This window comes from Pygocentrus nattereri, chromosome 4 (genome assembly GCF_015220715.1).
Source record: "Pygocentrus nattereri isolate fPygNat1 chromosome 4, fPygNat1.pri, whole genome shotgun sequence".
Classification (NCBI taxonomy): Eukaryota; Metazoa; Chordata; class Actinopteri; order Characiformes; family Serrasalmidae; genus Pygocentrus; species Pygocentrus nattereri.
This window is the reverse complement of record NC_051214.1, coordinates 28,007,209-28,020,644: the sequence shown is the minus strand read 5'-3', so window position 1 is coordinate 28,020,644 and position 13,436 is coordinate 28,007,209. Positions and strand designations below refer to the sequence as shown.

The window sequence follows — 13,436 nt, the reverse complement described above, 5'->3', positions numbered from 1 at the left end:
ACCTCAACCCGATAGATAGAACACCTTTATCACTGTGAGTGGGATTCCCAGTTATAGGACATCTGTTTGCTCAGTGCATACTGGATATTGTAATGATGGACAAACGATAGAACACCTTTGGGATGAATTAGAGCAGAGACTGTGAGCCAGGCCTTCTCATCCAACATCAGTATCTGACCTCACTAATGCGCTTTTGTTAGAATGGTCAAAAATTCCCATAAACACACTCCTAATCCTTTTGGAAAGCCTTCCCAGAAAAGTTGAAGCTGTTATAGCTGCAAAGGGTGGGCCAACATCACATTAAACTCTATGGATTAAGAATGGGATGTCACTAAATTTCATATGTGTGTGAAGGCAGATGAACTAATACATTTGGCAATATAGTGTGAGTATAGATATATAAATATATATATATACTGCTCAAAAAAATAAAGGGAACACTTAAACAACACAATATAACTCCAAGTAAATCAAACTTCTGTGAAATCAAACTGTCCACTTAGGAAGCAACACTGATTGACAATCAATTTCACAGCTGTTGTGCAAATGGAATAGAGAACAGGTGGAAAATATTGGCAATTAGCAAGACACACTCAATAAAGGAGTGGTTCTGCAGGTGGGGACCACAGACCACTCGTGGTAGCGTGAGACGGACTCTACAACCCACACAAGTGGCTCAGGTAGTGCAGCTCATCCAGGATGGCACATCAATGCGAGCTGTGGCAAGAAGGTTTGCTGTGTCTGTCAGTGTAGTGTCCAGAGGCTGGAGGTACTACCAGGAGACAGGCCAATACACCAGGAGACGTGGAGGAGGCCGTAGGAGGGCAACAACCCAACAGCAGGACCGCTACCTCTGCCTTTGTGCAAGGAGGAACAGGAGGAGCACTGCCAGAGCCCTGCAAAATGACCTCCAGCAGGCCACAAACGTGCATGTGTCTGCACAAACGGTTAGAAACTGACTCCATGAGGATGGTATGAGGGCTTATAGGGGACAGATAGGGGTTGTGCTCACAGCCCAACACCGTGCAGGACGCTTGGCATTTGCCAGAGAATTGGCAAATTCGCTACTGGCACCCTGTGCTCTTCACAGATGAAAGCAGGTTCACACTGAGCACATGTGACAGACGTGACAGTCTGGAGACGCCGTGGAGAGTGATCTGCTACCTGCAACATCCTTCAGCATGACCAGTTTTGGCAGTGGGTCAGTAATGGTGTGGGGTGGCATTTCTTTGGAGGGCCGCACAGCCCTCCATGTGCTCGCCAGAGGTAGCCTGACTGCCATTAGGTACCGAGATGAGATCCTCAGACCCCTTGTGAGACCATATGCTGGTGTGGTTGGCCCTGGGTTCCTCCTAATGCAGGACAATGCTAGGCCTCATTTGGCTGGAGTGTGTCAGCAGTTCCTGCAAGATGAAGGCATTGAAGCTATGGACTGGCCCGCCCGTTCCCCAGACCTGAATCCGATTGAGCACATCTGGAACATCATGTCTCGCTCCATCCACCAACGTCACGTTGCACCACAGACTGTCCAGGAGTTGGTGGATACTTTAGTCCAGGTCTGGGAGGAGATCCCTCAGGAGATCATCCGCCACCTCATCAGGACCAAGCCCAGGCGTTGTAGGGAGGTTATACAGGCATGTGGAGGCCACACACAATACTGAGCCTCATTTTGACTTGTTTTAAGGGCATCACATCAAAGTTGGATCAGCCTGTAGTGTTTTTCCACTTTAATATTGTGTGACTCCAATTGGTTAATAAATTAGATTTCCATTATTTTTTTTTTTTTTTTGTGCAATTTTGTTGTTGGCACCTTCAATTTTGTACAGAACAAAGTATTCAATGAGTATTCATTCATTCAGATCTAGGATGTGTTATTTGAGTTCCCTTTATTTTTTTTGAGGTATGTGTGTGTATATTATTTTTATATACACACACACACACATCCCAAGGTTATCTCTGTTGAGTGGAGATCCTAACTGGCTATTCTTGACACTCTGGATTAGGGGCTGGTGTTGGGCTGCTGGGTGCTAAGCCGATCAGGTGCTTGGCATATGGCAGTGGTTTGCATTTGCTTGTGACACAGACCATTTAATACAGTTACAGCACAAATTATTATTCTTAATTTAAATCATTGCATGGCCAGTTTTCTATTTAGTTTGACACATTTTTTTTTAACATAAGCATAGCTCAGCCTAAGGTTGTGCATTAAGTTCATATAGATAGATAGATAGATAGATAGATAGATAGATAGATAGATAGATAGATAGATAGATAGATAGATAGATAACAAAAATTGCTAAATAAAATGGCACCTATAATATAAGACACTTCATTGATATGAATGTCAGCAGTACTTAAACTACATGTTTCATTACAGAGTGAACATAATTAGGATTTAATGCAAATTGCAAACAATTGTAATTGTATTATGTGTACTTTTTAAATATTAGTATAAAGCTGTATTTTTATAAATGTTAAACCTACACTCAGCCTTTTGTTAGGCCGTTTGCCAAAAATGGACAAATTTGCCATCGTGTTCATTCACTACGTATGGAACAGGGACTCGATTTGGGACACTCTGTCACTGCACTACTCTCCACTGTCCGCCGGCAGGGGGCGCATCCCCATCCGCAACCCCGTTGTTGGGTCTTATGTTTTCGTTCTTCGTCACTTCCGGAGATCCCAATGGCGAGATGTAGTCTGTAACGCGGAAACAGCAGCTCCTCTGGTGAGAGTTTTCACTATTACTTACAACTTATTCCACATATGAACCGCTTATATTTGTAAACCCACTCTCTAAAATGTATTTTAGGCCCTGGTTCGGTTTGTTTAAAGTACAATGGGAGCCTGTTGGTTAACCGAGGCCAAGACACTGGTCATGCAGTCGTATCGTTCCCGGTGAGAGCGATTAAAACCTGCGTGACCGGTTATTTGCACTTTCATGTCCATCAGTGTCCATTAAGGTGACGTTAACTTCAGTGTTAACATCGTTATTTTTACATAATTCACCCACAGGTGACGTTATAGATCATAGACTAACGACAGCCCTCCCATTTCTCACAGAAGAGTCTTGATTTTGACCCTGTCTGTTGTTGAATGTTTTCGTTGTCGTAGTTGGACTCAACCCCTTCATGTCATTTTACAGCCTTTAAGGTTGACTTACACTTTTTAGTAATAAGTAAATGTTTGGCATTAATGTTTGGCATATGCTGTTGGCACATTTATCCTTACAAATTGGACAGTACTGATAGAAGCCAGCCCAGCTGGTAGATATACTGTATCTATATTACTACATCAGGGTGAATGGCAGCTGTAGGGCTCTGCAAGGCTCTGTTCTGCTCAGTCGTGTTACTTGGAAGCAGAATTTGAATCACAGTGATAGAATCTTTCGCAATAATTCTGCAGATTAACACCAGTCCAAGCTTAAGGTTTTGAGTATGTCTGTCTATCTTTGTATTTCTCAAGGTTGGCAAGTATGCTTTCCAGAGACAGTGTATGTAAAGTTCTAGCTTCATGATCCAAATGTCATTTGGCAGGTGATGGGTGCAGATAGTGGTCCAGGAGCCCCCCCGACTGTCCCATGGCGGAAGGTTCTATACGAGCGCCAGCCCTTCCCTGACAACTATGTGGACCGTCGCTTCTTGGAGGAGCTGCGCCGCAACATCCGCGTCCGTCAGTACCGCTACTGGGCAGTGGTGCGGGAAGCAGGCCTTGTCGCTCAGCAGCTTTCTTGTGTGGCTGTGTTCCTCACACTGTGGTTTTACATGGAACGAGGAGACCTGGGTCCATCTACGCTGCTGTGGGCCAGCCTCGGATTCGCCCTGCTGGGCTATGGACTATATGAAGTTTTGGGAGGAGGCAGCAGAGAGCGCACACGCTTGGCAGACCTGCAGAGTGCAGCGGTCTTCTTGGCCTTTACCTTTGGCTTCTCACCTGTGCTGAAGACCCTGACGGAGTCAGTGAGCACGGACACTGTTTACGCAATGTCGGCCATGATGCTTCTGGCCCACTTAGTGTCCTTCCCCTACACACAGCCTAGCCCCCCAGGCAGCCTGTCCCTGAACGCAGCACTGTTCGGCTCAGTGTGTTTGGCCTCACGTCTGCCCGGAGCCTTGCACACCTTTGCCATGTTGAGCTGTGCCCTGTTAGTGTTCGCTCTGTGGCCCTGTCTGCTCCATCGGCTCAGGGACCGCGCTGAGTGGAGCTTCCCCTGCGCTGCAGCCCTGGTGTGTGTGGCTGGGGTCAGAGGACTAGCCAGCTTTTGGCCTGAAGGAGCTCTTCTCCTGTTTTTAGCTCTGCTTGTGCTCACACTGGCCTGTCCATTGCTGCTGGTGCATCTACAGAGACACAAGGATAACATCCATGGTCCATGGGACGAGGCAGAGATCAGAGAGGACCTGTCGCGTTTTCTGAGCTGACAAATACTTAACAGTATAGACCTTTTTTTTTTTTTCATAACTGTAACCATGAGATGTATATTGTTGGGTGTAGTAGAAGAGAAGTTTGGCATTGACATTGAATCTCAGGGAAAATATGGAATGATGACTTATTTCACAAGTATCGTCATCATTAACCACTTAGTCCAGATAAGGTCACGGTTATTTCACAAGTATGTGTTAAGTAATTAAAGATGTAACGTAACTAAGGTGCAAGTGATTGCAAACAGTACAGTATTTTGAAATATGTAATAATTACTAAATTTTTTTTAACGAGACTGTATTTATTGTGTGTAATAAAAGTTACAACCTAAAAGCACAATTAATAAAATATTTTTCCTTGCTTTTTAAAATAAAACCATTTGATGCACTTATAACTATTGTTAAAGTTTTAAAAATGTGCCCCAATATCCAGACCCTATATGGAAGCCATCTGCAAAAGCTGCCCGTTTTGAAGCCATCATGACTGTGAAGTCACAATGAAGAAGTGGCTGCTGATTCACTGAGTGTTACTACAGTCTGCAGCAGTTATTGGTGGGAAGATATGGGGAAAACAATTAGACATTGTGCTGTTATTGGCTGTCCAGGAGCACGGGTCACTGCAGCCTTCCAAAACATCAAGCGTTTGCCGTTCGTCGTTCCTGACGTCCTTCAATTTGAGTCTGACTTGGAACATTTTAACCTGGACTGGTTTTTGTGCCACATTTCACTAGTGAGAAGATCGATTACTTCTAGAAATATATAAATACACTGACAGATTAATTACTCACATGTACTTGTCATACACTGATGTTTTTATCCTGTATGTTCACTGAAAGGAGGAAAACCACAACAAATAACAGATGTTCCAGCAAGATGATGCAAAATGCCACAGTTAATGAAGTGAAATTCAGGCGCTATTTAAAAACCATTGAGATTGAGGGGAGACTGTTGCAAAATGTGTGGAGAGTATGACAAAGCAGTGTGAGGCTGGCTTCAAGACCAGTACAAAATGCTGAGAAACACTACACTGACAAAAACTACTGATCAGCATTCTGTATATTCTCTAGTGATTTGTTTTCCTCCTTTAAGTGAACAGACAGGATCAACATATCAGAAACAGCTGCTGAGCATACATTTATGATGCCAGCAATCCCTCTGCTTGTGGGTGTAAAATAGTTTTATGGGAGGACGGGTACTGTTACACAAAACCACAACCATTTATATAAGTGAAATATTTTTTTACCACGTCAGGATCATGTTATTAATAAAACCTTAACAGAAAGACCAAAATGTGGTCAACTGCGACAGCACATCCAAATAAAGTGACAAGGTATTTTATTCAAATCAAAGTTGGCTGTGTAAGTTGTTGTCCACCAGAAGGCAGTTGTACCTTAACTTCTTTGCTGGGCTGCTTGAGGATGGTAGTTGTGTTCAGAGCCTGTTGGGGGCGCTCTTGCAGCTTCATGCTGTTGGACCACAGACCTGCTCAGAAAGCTAGGCTGCAAAGACTGCTCACAAAGTGTTTCTGCTGTGATTAAAATATTTCACAACTGTTTGCTGATCGTTTTCAGCAGCGCTACATAATTAGATTAGGTAACTAAACACAAGAGGCCCAATCAAAAATTTCCCTTTCAATAAAACTGAACTGAAAGTGTTCAGTCACTGTTGACATGAATCTGAGGCAACTTCGAGAAAACAGCTCCAAAACGTCTCTCAAACATCTGGAGGCAAAATTTATAATAAATGATCTGTATTGCTTTGATGAGAAGTGCACATGTTCAGGCACAATAATAATCCAGCTTGTTATAAACAGATATGGCTATATAAAAACAAAAACAAGAAGATATCACAATATATTAAACATTTTTCCCCCAGTAACTGAATATTTAATATGCTCTGGCATTACTTACAAAATCCCAAAACCCTGTTTATTTAAATCTCAATCTCCCTCTCTCTCTCTCTCTCTCTCTCTCTCACAAAAGAAACAATAATCTACTTGAAGCAGGTATCAGAACGAATGCAGACATATGTACAGAACAAGAATAAAGTCTGGCTGTTTCACTCACAGATGAAGTATAAACTGCCCACCGTTCATCACATCCGGAGGCAAGAGATTCATTGGCCTGACTGGAGTTCATTTTAGTCCATTTCAAATTGACTATAACCACAGATCTAAGATCTTGTCTACCACCTCTAAAGCCACACCAAAGGCAAGTGGAGAAGAATGTGGGCCGTTGGCAAAGGTTTGATTATACAGCAGTTCACGTGGAAAAGCAATCAGCCGGTGCTGCTTGTCCTTTTTGTGGTTGGACTTCTGTTGGACGCACGCCTTGTGTCACCTTGTGGGTGTTAGTGCGGCTGTCGAGAAGGCACCGCTGGCGGCTGTCTCCTGAAACGCACACACACACAGTCACTGAGTACTCTGTTTTTTTTTTTTTTGAATACCTCACAACTCTGCCAAATCCTTTCAACAAAATTACAATGACTTAACTGCTTCAGTGTTTACATATGTTTGTGATATAAACCGTATGCCAGATGCTGCACTTTTAGAAACTGTGCTACAATTAAGAGACTGAAAATCCACAGTTTTATATTTCAGCACTGCAGGATTTGCCTCCTTAAGAGATATTTCCAGATGGGGGCTTCTGGTTAGCAAGCCAAAACTTAGTAACTAATGACAGAACGATCCTGTGAGAAGCTCCTGCGTTTGAAGCTAGGTCATATGAATTGTTTTCAATTTCACAATCCTTTCCTTCAGAGCTTGTCTTGAACAGTGTGGAAAAAGATTGTCATAATAATATTGTTACCCTCAATAATCACTCCATCAGGACTATGAGGATAAATTGGCATGAACTGCCACAAGTTGCCTAATGCAGTGTTGTGGTCTGTCAGGGAGTGTAACTAAAGGACGGTATGTGTGTGTGTGTGTGTGTGTGCGTGTGTGTGTGTGCGTGTGTGTGTGCGTGTGTGTGTGTGTGTGTGGAGGGGGGCAGCGTTCCTGCAGTGCGGGTCCAGGAAAGATCCCTGCGGAGGTTCAGGAATCTTGCTCTCTAATGGAGCTGGCAGAGAGGGAGAAGCTTTTTGGGATGGGAACGAGGAGAGAGAGAGAATGAGTGGCTTTTTTCCCCCTGATTTGCGGTGAGCTCTGGACAATCAAAAGAAAAGCAAAGAAAGCAAAACAAGGTTTGATGAAACCAAGCAGATCTAACGGCCTGGAAATACCAGAGGTTTATTGTAGGAGAGAGAGATATAATGCAGGGGCTATTTCATCTAATTTACTGTATTCACAGGGAGGTTGAAAGAAAAATAGGAATGAAGTGAGTGTGAAAGCTGGTGAGTGAGCTCTGCTCACTTTTAGTAAATCTAATCCCATATGTATAAATGGATGTCAAAGAAAGAGCACTCATCTGAGATCAGCTCAGTCAAGTGTAAACGAAAGATATACAGTGGGAAAGTCAGAGACTAGCCTTTCATTTATTTATTTTCCAGTCAAAACAGCTAATAAGTGCAAGTTATTCATTTCAGTGTTGGGGGAGGGGGGTATAATATCAAATCTGTTCAGTATTTGAGTGCCCACCCTTTGCCTTTATTACTGCTTCCATTCTTTTTCTTCTTCTGACAATCCAAGTAATATCAATTATAAATTTAGATCCATTTTACATCTCAGCTGTCCAGTTAAAATGTTTTCCCTTTTTTGTCCATTTCCTATTCTCAATAATGGCTTCTTGTCAGCTACACATCCTTTTAGACCCATAGCGCTGAATTGCCTTCTCACAGTGAAAGGATGGTCAGAAACATCTGTGGATCTGATGCAAGAGTGGAGCTTGATTTCATAAAAATAAAATTATAAAGTACTGTTTATCTGATGGTAACAGTTTTGGTCATCTACCAGGTCTTGCACAGGTCTTATAAGTGAGATTTCATATTATACTTCATTTTGGAGGCTTTTTGTACTTTTCTGTTAAATGTTTCCCTATTTCTTCTGACACTGAAAAATAAATACCATATACCCGTCATTTAAACTACAAACTAAATGAACAAAAAGCATGCTCTCTGACTTTTACAAGTACTGAACATATTAAAAAGAGATCAGTGCATTTGCATACAGACTACGGTCAGAGTGCTGAGGTTGGATCAGTTCTTTGTCAAGGTATGCAGTAAGCAGAGTTAAGCTTAACTCTAGGTACAGCTTTAAATAATTTAACAAAGGGAGATCTTTCAACTACTCTAAATTTCAAGGACACTTCAAGAACATATGCTGCGTTTTTGGCATGGCAAAAACAACCAATGAAAATGCATAACCAGAGCAACATTCGGAGATGCATGCTACGCGGTTATGAATCTAGAGAGGACACACAAACTGCGGAGGGTATTAATCCCTTAAATGTTCCACACCCACCAGCAAGTCCAACTTTTATTAGTTTTATTACCAAGTTGCATTGCAGTCCATATAGTTACTAAATAATGAGCCTTAGAACTAAGACTGATGTTTTTAAGGGTTTAAAGAAACTGTGGAAAGACTTAAAAAGCAAAACGCCCATGATACGTGTGAAGATGGGAGCTGAAAGGTTTAAGAAAGTTAAGGCATGGTGGAAAGAGGGAATGTGAAAAGGGGAGGGGAAGAAACATGGAGAAGTGGAAGAGAAAAGGGCAGGGGGTTTGGATGAGAGAGAAAAAGCAGGAGAAAAAGGGTGGAGGTCCAAACCGACCCGTTTCAGAACACAGAGGAAATGAGGCAGAAAGGAAACGAAAGGAGAGCCAAAGTGAAGGAGGGAGCAAGAAAGGGAGAGATAAAGTGAAAAGGGCATATCATGGCAGGGAAAAACTGGAGTGTGTGGTGAAGGAGACATACAAATGGAGAAGCAGCAGAGTGGTGAAGAGGAGAGATATGGAAAGAGAGCAGATGTCCATGGCTGACAAATGTGATTCCAGTCCTCCAGTGTGGAAGGCGGTTAAAACAGAGCGAGCTGATTCAGCAGGGTTATCGTCACACGCCTCCTCTGCTCCAATTCACAAATCACGCCACTCTTCTGTTATGTTGGCTTTCTGCTAATCACAAAACATATCTAAAACCCACATAAAACAATCAAATAACTGTATGAACCATGAGAAGTGTTTATTTACTGCCTTTGCTGACTAGGCTCTGAACAAGCGGGAGAAAGAGAGGGATGGGGGGGTGGAGACAGTCTGTACTGAATGTTGGGGGAAAAGAATATGAAAAACACATTTTCCAGTAGACCCCCACCCAGCTCAAGTAACCTCTGCTCTCACTGAGACGGCATCTTAATTCAAGTCTGTGTGTGTGCGCATGTGTATGTGCACACGCTTTCATTTTTTCTTAGATTTATGGCTATACAGGATTTATGGTCATAAAATTAGACATTATGTCTGCTATTACAAATATGGGAAAAATACACAAGCTAGTTGAAGCATTAGGAATTTACAGAGTATTGGGCTTCTACAGAAATGTAGCCTCATGTTTCAGCCTCATGTCTCAGATAACTGTTGAGGACAACAGTGAAGGCGGATCAATGAATTAGGTTGTTGCATTCCGCTTCAAAGGTGCAGAGAGACCGAAACACCACAACTTTTATCCAAACATTTGGGAAGGAAAACAATGCTTGCCAAAATCTGCCATCTAAATCATATTCTTAATGGGAAAACCATTGAGCACTATCGTAAAAATATGATTTGTTTTGAATACACATCTGAATGTGAACATAATGATATGATATTTTATTCCCCAAGTGTAGCAGTGCTTGTAAGCTTCATACATTCAGAGATCTCATGCATTCATATGCAGTATAAGGTGTAAAGAGTAAAAGCCAGTAGCTTATACCCTACAGAATGTATTATATGTCAAACGGGGCAATTTGGGATTCCACCAGTGTTTAGTCACAGGGTCCCTAACCGTTTACATACTGAGTCTATTTCAGCTCAAGGCCACCTGATTCCACTTGTGCTCAAACCATCAGGCCTTGATTAGTTTATTCAGGTGTACTGTGAAGGGATGGAGTGAATGTGTAGATGACTGAAGCTGTTTCTCAAAAGGCCAAAAAAAACCAAAAACAAACAAACCATACGCTACTTGTGATGGCTGATGGATACAATTCCAGTTTGGAGCACAGAGCATGTGGAACACTGAAAGCGGGAAGTTCTTGGATACATTCTTATTCTAGACATAGTTAAGCAAGCAGGAAGTAGAACCCATGGTACAGTCCCCACAGCCACATTCAACCAGGTACTGCTGAGGGGAGAGTTGAGTCCAGTTACATTTATTGTATATGGTGGGCACACTGGAATATTAAAGGTTATCTCTGCTCTCTCAAAGTAAATTAAAAGTTAGTATCTTTATCTGCATCTGTATTTAGTCCATACTGCATTTTTAAAAGGCAGCAGCTACTATTTTACATTTTTTGGGAAAACAATATTAGAATACTATAAATACTGTTTACTAACCATTTAAAATGAGGATATGTGTAGCAAACATGCATGCAGAAGGACTTTAATGACTTCTTTACCAACACTGAGGCTCCTGTTAAAGCCTGAGTAGACTGATAAATCAATGTGATAAGCCAGTGTTAAGCTCATTTGAAGGATGACTGAACCAGACAGTCTCCTTAGTAGTGGATCAGTTCACAAGGGATAAGTTTAACATCAGTGCTGCATTAATTTTGCTGTATTAATTTACATCTATAAACAGAAATTAATTGAAAATTGCTTTGATGCCCGCTTTACAGTCAAATTGCTCAGGGGGACTGTAAGAGCAGCAGTTTTTTTTACATTTTGTTATATTATTATTATTATTACATATTAAATATTAAAAAAAAAACTTAATTTATTAACTGAGCATTACAAAAGAAAAAGCACTGTAAATGTATCCCTTTATATGTGAACTCAGATAACCCAGCATTCCCCAGCCCTACATATTAATAACTGGGGAACCTTTTCACTTAAGTTTAGACCTTATGTAGAAGGTAGATGGATTCTCTGTGGACTCACTACCTGGGAATGCTAGGGGCGACTCTGTTGGGGCGTCCCGGTGCATGAGAGGAGTCTGTGTGGTTAGGTACTGCAGCTACTGAAGGACTAGAACGAGAGGCTAGCGGAGGGGCAGGAGGAGCATGACCACGAGAAGGACCTCCAGGAGCAGATGGGGTCTTCTTTGGAACACCATGACCTGGAGGAGATCTGAAACAGAGAAAGGAGAGGAGAGGTGATGAATGTAGGTAATAGAGCCAAAAATATGAAGAGTCCCACAAGGATGCACCAATATAGAATTTCTGTGCTGATACAATAATCACCCTATTGTGGCCAATAACAATGATAATATGTGATAATCTGACTTTTTTTTTTTTTTTTTGCATTTTAGAACGAGAACATTCAAATGGTAATTCACGTAAGTGGTGCAGGTAAAAACTCTAAATACAGATTACTAGACAATGGTTAATTTAACCGGCAGTCAATTTTTGCAGAGAATTAACAATGAACATAAATCTTTTACATTGTGTAGCAGACACACTAATTGGTAGCCATTCACGGAAAAAGTTAACACGTGTCCAAGGACTTTTATTGTGGCATTCCCTTCTTGGGACAGCAATACAGTGTTACCTAGAAGGAGATTTTATCTACTACATTAGCTTTTCGAACAACTTTACAAAATGCAAATTTCCAAAAAGCCATTGTCTTAAACCAGCAACATCCTGCACATAACTGGTCCCTCCAATTATACTGAACTTTTACCAGCCTTTCTCTGAACTTAAGGCCACACATTTCACAGTGCATCACCCATACTATTATTTTGTGCTGAAACCCTTACTGGGTTCACAGTCACTGTACTGGGTCATATGCGGCCTACCTGCGGTTGATGGTGCTGGCATGCAGCCAGGAGTTGTCCACAGGTGGTGGTAGAGGAGTGGAGATGGTGGAGGTGGAGATGTCAGTGATGATAGTCAGCGCCTCCTTCAGGGCCGAATGTGTGCGCAGAACCTCCTCCCTTCGCAGAGCCTGCTCTGGAGACTCATCCATCAGAGCCGACTGATCTCCTGTAGAGTACAGCTGAGCCAGCAGCTCAGAGTGGATAAACTCCTTCACCTGCAGAAAGAGGGAGCGGAAAGAGGGAGAATAGGTGAGAGAGAAAATGTCAGTGAGAGAACGCAAAAAAGAGAGGGAAAAGAAATAAATAATGAGTGAAGGTGGTTGTGATAACTACATGAAATCAATAGTATTTATGAATGAGGAAGTTTAAACACCCGACAAATCTGCATTGAAAAATGAATACAATTCAATGAATTATTCAGACATTAGATATTTACAAGGATTAGGCTGTGATTTATTTAAACTCAGGATATTAATTGAGATGATAATAGGCTAAATACTGTATATACAAAATATCATATCATAATTTATAGGGTACATTCATTTTTTTCTGTGTAATGTTGCTTTGACTATTTTCCACATTTTAGCGTAATAGTGAAGATATCAGAACTATGAAATAACACACAGAATTATACAGGCACCAAAAAGGTACATAATACATTCCAAAATATTTTCCATTTAGGATTCAATCAGAAAATATTCCCCCTTTTGCAGTCTTGTTTAAGGCAGTTTTACATATTTTTGTCATTCTCTCAAAAAGCTTGTTTGTGGGCATGTCAAACTTATTTGCATTTTTTAATTAAACATTTTAGTTTTAAAAATATTTTGTACATATGCATCAATTTAGCCATTTTATTAGTTAAAAAATCCATTTGCATTTAAGCATAAGTCAAAATATAAATTATAAAACATCAAAATTCACTGTCACTGACGTTTTTATTATACTTTCATGACATAGCTCGTCACAATTAAGACCTCATATAATTTTCACATATAAATATGTTGCATCATTTTCAAAATTTTATTATAATAAATTGGTAGAGTTTACATTCTACCTTACATTCTACCTAATCTGCACGCTGTGGAAGATTTTTCTACTTTTCTCATATGCCTTGCTGTTCGGTACTCAATGTGTTGAAT

General features: G+C 41.2%; 2 protein-coding genes across 5 annotated transcripts in view; one reads left to right on the top strand and one right to left on the bottom strand.

Moving 5' to 3' along the window:
* Positions 1–2,676: 2,676 nt before the first annotated feature.
* pigc (phosphatidylinositol glycan anchor biosynthesis, class C) lies at positions 2,677–4,752 on the top strand. Its single transcript, XM_017687674.2, has 2 exons — positions 2,677–2,728; positions 3,537–4,752. Exon 2 carries the CDS (start codon positions 3,540–3,542, stop codon positions 4,416–4,418), a length of 879 nt encoding a protein of 292 aa, XP_017543163.1. The 5' UTR covers positions 2,677–2,728; positions 3,537–3,539; the 3' UTR covers positions 4,419–4,752.
* An 889-nt stretch (positions 4,753–5,641) lies between these two features.
* Positions 5,642–13,436, bottom strand: part of dnm3a (dynamin 3a) — a 61,642-nt gene continuing 53,847 nt past the window's right edge. For all 4 annotated transcript variants that reach the window (XM_037537419.1, XM_017688800.2, XM_017688814.2 and 1 more), the window contains 3 exons: positions 12,277–12,512; positions 11,424–11,609; positions 5,642–6,807 (listed from right to left, as the gene is read on the bottom strand). In XM_037537419.1, coding sequence (XP_037393316.1) covers positions 6,768–6,807; positions 11,424–11,609; positions 12,277–12,512 — 462 coding nt within the window. In that variant the 3' untranslated portion in view covers positions 5,642–6,767. The remainder of the gene's footprint in view (positions 6,808–11,423; positions 11,610–12,276; positions 12,513–13,436) is intronic.

What these genes read in the sequence shown, in the direction of transcription:
- pigc (XM_017687674.2), top strand. Translation starts at nt 3,540, where the DNA reads ATGGGTGCAGATAGTGGTCCAGGAGCCCCCCCGACTGTCCCATGGCGG.